Genomic DNA, 6,282 nt, shown 5'->3' on the forward strand with positions numbered 1-6,282 from the left:
GTGTGTGTGTGTGTGTGTGTGTGTGTGTGTGTGTGTGTGTGTGTGTGGGTGTATATGCATAACATCTACAATTTAATATAGTTCTTATTTTTATCAACAAACGAAAATAAGCAATGGACAAACAAAAATCATAATTAGACAAACGATTCCAGTACGTAATTTGCAGTCAAGGTTGTTTATAAAGACAATTGCTTTTTTTTTTTAATTATTTATATTATAACTCTCTTTTGCAGAGTGGACAAACAAAAATGTTGGGTGGACAAACGTGGGCAAATCGCGGACAATTGTATCCCGTTTGAAAATTAATGAAAAATGTTCATGAGGGTGCTGATGTCAAATTTTTTTATTTTGTTATAACTTTTTTTTTAAAGAGTGGACAAACAAATATGTTTAGAGTGCTAACTTCACAGACCTCTGACATCGCGATAGTTTGTATTAATTAGAAACAAACAGGACATGAGCGACAATTTTCCTTCTCAGAATCTTTTTTACTACACAAAATGTAATACTAAAAAATAATGAACATACTTTAGAAAAATCTTTTTTACGCGATAGTGCTTGTCACACGTGCATATAAACACGTGCATATAGATACAAATAACTTTCTTGTTTTCGTTAATTTTCACAAAACAGCATATACATACGTATGCAATTTTGGATACACCTTCCTTCTTAAAGATTTCGGTATCAGCTCCCTGCGGTCAAAATCACTATGTCACTATCTGTCACGACGGTCACGACTGTCACTACACTGATAAATCCGACCCGCTAATATTTTGTCTCTTGTGACACCCATCTTAATTTCGTGACACTTCTATCCTTGCGTGACGCGACCGAAATTCGGAATTAAACAATCGTATTTAATAATGAGAGATCACGGTGTTGCACGATACATATTTATAGGTTATAAGTAGCTGACTGACAGCGCGCTGAACGCGCTAAACGCACTGTCTACACTGAGCGCACACGACGCACACGTATGTATATGCTGTCTCTTTTCAAACACTCGTGGTATCTCAAAAACGCCATCTATTGATGCAAAAGCAACCGTACGGCGATGACGACGATAACGACGTATCTTAATTGTAAAATTTAACATTTCAGACTTTGTGTCGTAATATCTCCGCTCGTAGGGCACGTAGAAAAAAACTAAAAACACTTTTATTATATAAATCGACCCCAAGCTATCGATCAAGCCTACTTAAAACTTGATCCGTTTACTCGTTATTGAGATCTCAAAATCTCGGGTACTCGCAACTCGTGCGTTCGCGTAAAAGAGTCACGGTGCGGTCTCGCTTCGCGTGTACTTGGCGCGAGACACTACCGTGTCTCTTGATTGACAAACAGTGTTATAAGAATAGTATTAAGAGACACGACACTCTCTCGCGCTATGGAGCGGCACAATTTTTGTATCAGTTGTATCATGGAGTTCACTCTTATAATAAAGACATACTTAAAAAATAACATTTAAAAATAACAATTTTCTGAAACTTATTTAAATATGTATATTTTTATATATAATCTTATATAATCATATAAGCTCTTATTAGGCCAAAATTCACATATGAGCATATAAAATTGCTTCTTATACGAGCATATAAGATATTATAAGAGATATTTTTTCTTGGGATCTATAATCTATATACTATACTTCTTTCTATTTTATAATACATATATTACTTTTAGAATTCGCATAATCGTTGAATTCATTATTATTATTTATTCTTAATTTATGCTAAAGAAGACCAAGTAAGGTCGAAACGTCCACATGTGTTATTGATCTTTAGATAATAAATTATTAAATATTTTTATAAATTATAATATCCTTTAATTGTTTGAATTTGGCTTCTCAGTCTCGCAATTAATTTTTTTTATATATCTTATTATTTTGACAATAATTGCTTAGAATATACGGTGTCTCTTAGATATTTTTGTATTTTGCAACATATTTCAAAGAGAATCAAATCGGTTCCGAATAGTTGCAATATGTATCTCGTTATATTAAAAGGAGACTTTTGAATAGGAATGTGAAGATACGTACTACTTGAATCGTAATTCCTTTGTTTATATACATTGATTAGAATATGAAGTAACTAATCAAATATTTTTATTCGTGGTATTTTGAAAATTATTTAAATAAAGAAAAATATAAGTGTTTATTTTTTATTAACTGCAACCTATTATTTTTATTATCTTATTTTACCTATTGCTTCAACAGATTTATCATGTAATTTCCATAATATTTCTCCATGTTGATAATATTTTGACAAATTGTAGTTGGACAATATTTTGCTATATTCCGTTTTCCATTTGTAGTTTTCCATTTGTAACATTTTCCATAGATCTTCATTAGATAATACCTAAACAAATACATTTATTTAGAATAATAGGTTAATACATATTTGCAATATAAAACAATGTTCTGTTATGACAATTTTGAGTAATCATAATAATTCATAAAATGTAACATGTACGTATTAAATACAATATTGTAATTTACATTACATATATTTATAATATCTATAATATAGTAAAAAATAGCAATAGAAAAAAATTGTAACAAATTCTGGTATATGCCTAAGCTAAAAACGAATAAAGAAATTTAATAAGTTAAAACAACCTAACTTCCGACGCGCGAATTTGCTTGCAGCTGGTCAGGGTTCGGAGTAGGCGCGGAGGAAGACATAAGGCTCGGTTTTTCACCCCTCAGGGGATGGGGGAGGCCACCGGGGACTCTTAGGAGTCACTGGGGGCCTTCCCAACTACGGGTTTTGCGAACCCGAGGTACCCGAGCACACCAGTACCGTAATCTCCATCGGTCTTCGCACTGGCAGAAACCGGGGAGTCCCTCCGGGGACTCGCGAGGTAGGCGGCCTCTATAAAAAGTTCGCCCAGTCGGACGGGACCATAAGGGACGAGCCAGCTTCGCCTGGCTCCGTTACCCGTCCGTCCTATGGGAAGGAAAACCCAGAATACAAACCGGGGGACCGGTTGCCCTGCTTAGGAGACTGGCTAGCTTCGGCGAACCAGCCTCCAACAGTCAGTAGGGGTTGGCGGCCCTGACTTTAATCGCTCGGTCGGCCAGGACCGTTAGGGAGAGTGTGATTCTCCCATCGGCCAACGGGACGTTGGCTTTCCTCCATCCATTGCACGCCGGTGCTCCGGCAGGATGGAGGACAGTCCTGGGATCATTACACGCTGGTGCTCCGGCAGATCCCGGGATTGCGGGCCCACCGGGGCTGTCCAGGCCGCTTGGAAATGATCCGAGGTCTGGGCCGAGCAGCCCCACAGTGGGAGAGCACCGTTGGGCCGCCTGGACGTTTCCAGGTTAGGGCCGACGGTGCATTTGCCACCGGCAACTAGGGCCGGTGGCGCGTAAGTAGCCCGCTGGTCGGCGACTGCGTCCACTGGGGGGAACCCTGTGCCCTGTTTTCTCACGGGCGGCGAGGGGCCGGAGACCGGGATCGGGACCGGAATCGAGTTTACTCGGCCGGAGCTCTGGCTTTCTGCTTAGCACGCGGGAAAGGTATGGTGAGAAATCTCCCTATCCAAAGTCGACTGGCGGGCTGCGGACTTCAGGCTGGTCACCCCGGTGGGAAGGGCGTTGGAGGGGTCGCAGTCTCCTTCGTCCGGAACGTCGGGGTGACCTTCTCCCTGCGTGGCGGCGCCCTCCTTGGTGCCTCCATTGTCGGAGGTAGGGAACTCCCGAAAGACCACGGTGCGACGGCCCCTCGATGGGCCTCGCCCGTGGGATGAGTAGGGGGCATACACAGGGGCCAGATCCGGATGACGATTCCCGGGCGATGGCATAGCTGGTCCCCCGGGGGAACTTGGGGCCTAGTTTTGTAAGGAGCGGTTGGTGAGGGCATGCCCTGACCAGCAGAGCCGAAGAAGGTCATGGGGAGGTATTATTCTATGAATAATTTTTTGGGGAATAACAAGGGGGGTAAAGGGAAAGTAAGGCGGAAGGGGGATAAGTCCTTAGACCCTTTTGAAAGTAGCAAGGGCGATGAGAGTGCGGAAGGAGCCGCAATAAATAAGAGGACAAAAACTGACGATATGCGTCAAAGAATGGAGGTATCTCAAACACTCGAGGATACTAGAGAAGTGGGTTTGCAGGATTCACTGACGCTGTCACAAGGGTGTAAGGTGACGAAGGGCACTTCCGGGAAAGCAATACCACCAGGGATCTCCGCCAAGGAATTGGTAGAACATCCGGGTCTGCTCAACAAGAGGATTGTGGAGTTGGGTGCGGACTTGCTGTTGGATAGAGTCAAGCTCTTCTTATACAGTCGTTTGGCCGCCCCATATGATGATGGCACCATCGACACAGAGGCGGAAATTTACGCCAACGTTGTCGATGAGGTTGTGCACACTCTTCATAGTAGGGAGAAGAAGGCGGCCAGATGGGCTAAGGAGGAGAGGAGGAGGAAAGAGGAGTTAGCGAAGGAGGTGACCGAGCTGAGGACTCGAGTTGAAGTGTTGGAGGAGAAATTGTCGGCTGGTTGTCCGAACTCTTCGTGTAACCAGTCGACGGTCATGGAGATAGGTGAAATCGTGGAGAGACGCGACATTGGTTGCCAAACCGAAGCACCCTGCCCAGGGAAAGCAACGAAGTCTGCTGATGGATCTAACAACGATCCAATGGAGGAAAAGATGGTGGCTCTCGACCGCAAGCTCGAGACCATCGCTAAGGATATTCGTTCCCTTAGAGAATCCACAAAGGCGAAACCAGTTACCCCGGGTGGGAGGCCCAGGGAAGTGACTAGCAGTGGCGGTACAATAGACGGGGGGATGGGAGGTGTTAGTCAGGCGACTGCACCCTCTTCCTCGTTCAATAAAAAGGGTGGTCCAGTCTTTTCAGTTCGGACTTACGCCGGAGTGGCGGGGTCTGGAGAAGGGAAGGAGGTTAAAAGAGGAGTGAGAACTAGGGTCCTCCCCCTCCTGGTAAGAGTGGGGTTAGGGGATCTAGAATAGGTGGTAAGGAGAATCGTTTTCCGGCTGCCCCAAAGACTACGGCAGTCGGAATAACGATTTTAAATGAAAGCAAAACAGAGAAGTATGCGAGAGTGTTGAGATCCGCGAAGGAAAAGATATCCCTCGCGGATCTGGGGATAAAGGATCTCAAGGTGAGAAGAGCGGCCACCGGGAGCCTCTTGTTTGAGGTCCCCGGGGCCGACTCAAATGAGAAGGCAGATCTCTTGGCCGGTAGGTTGCGGCAGGAATTCTTTGAGGGCGAGGTGCGGGTCACCCGGCCCTTTAAGTGCGTAGATGTGCGCATTGGGGGGCTGGATGACGCCGCTACCGTCCAGGAAGTGGCGGAGGCGCTGGCAGCGGCCCACAGTGGTGCGGAAGTGGAAAAAACCCAAAATTTTGAAAATAATGTTTTTATTTATTGACTACTATTTTGGGATATCTAATAAATATAGTAGTATCTTATTATAAAAATGTATATTTTATTTATTTGATTTCAGGAAAAAACCTCAATTCTTAGATAGATTTTTATACTCTAACTATTGTCTAATGTCTGTTTAACCGAAATATATCTCATGTATTTCAAATGTGTACATTCTTACTTTATATGTGACATAATTACTTTTCTAAAATTGTTAACGTAAATCCTATTACATAATGATATCTAAAATTTTAAGTTTTTATTTATTTCATTATGTCTATAAAAAATGCTCCACTTTCCTCCAAGCTCTTGATTGTATTTTTTGACAGCAGATGCTATTACTAAACTGTCCTATAAAAATTACGTGCTACTTCTTGCAACTTTAGCTGTACTTAATTATTATTTGACTGCAGTCGCGCGTCAGTGATGTCAGAAAGCGCGGCCGCTATCATATCATGCGCACGCTTGCATTGTCACGTGTCTTTCTCGCTCTCTCTCTCTCTCTCTCTCTCTCTCTCTCTCGGGCGAAAAGTAACCACTTTCTTCTCTAGGGAGCTAGGGAGGAAAGTGGTTACTTTCCGCCCGCTATACAGGGAGGAAAGTTGGTACTACTCGCCTTCGGCTCGGGCGGCAAACTTCACACTCGTCTGAAAAACGCTACTTTCGCCTTGGTGCACAATATACTATTTTGCAATCATGAGCGATTTCGTAGTTCCTTATAAAATTTTGTGCGAAGTTCTTTTCGACCGTAATAGTTCATTAGAACAGTTTTTACATGAAAAATACTCATTACAGGATGATCAAATTTTTAAAATAGTTTCGGAATTTAATAAAAGATTTTTGCCACATTTTAACCAAAGATTCAAGTCAGTGCATCGTATTAAAAC

The 6,282-nt window shown here is 42.7% G+C and overlaps 1 protein-coding gene across 1 annotated transcript in view; it reads right to left on the reverse strand.

Moving 5' to 3' along the window:
• Positions 1-2,189: 2,189 nt before the first annotated feature.
• The window catches only part of LOC112456543 (tectonic-3-like), a 38,141-nt gene continuing 34,048 nt past the window's right edge, over positions 2,190-6,282 (reverse strand). The window contains exon 5 of the mRNA XM_025019164.1: positions 2,190-2,360. Coding sequence (XP_024874932.1) covers positions 2,190-2,360 — 171 coding nt within the window. The remainder of the gene's footprint in view (positions 2,361-6,282) is intronic.

This window comes from Temnothorax curvispinosus, unplaced genomic scaffold (genome assembly GCF_003070985.1).
Source record: "Temnothorax curvispinosus isolate PA1 unplaced genomic scaffold, ASM307098v1 QBEX01006958.1, whole genome shotgun sequence".
NCBI classification, from domain to species: domain Eukaryota; kingdom Metazoa; phylum Arthropoda; class Insecta; order Hymenoptera; family Formicidae; genus Temnothorax; species Temnothorax curvispinosus.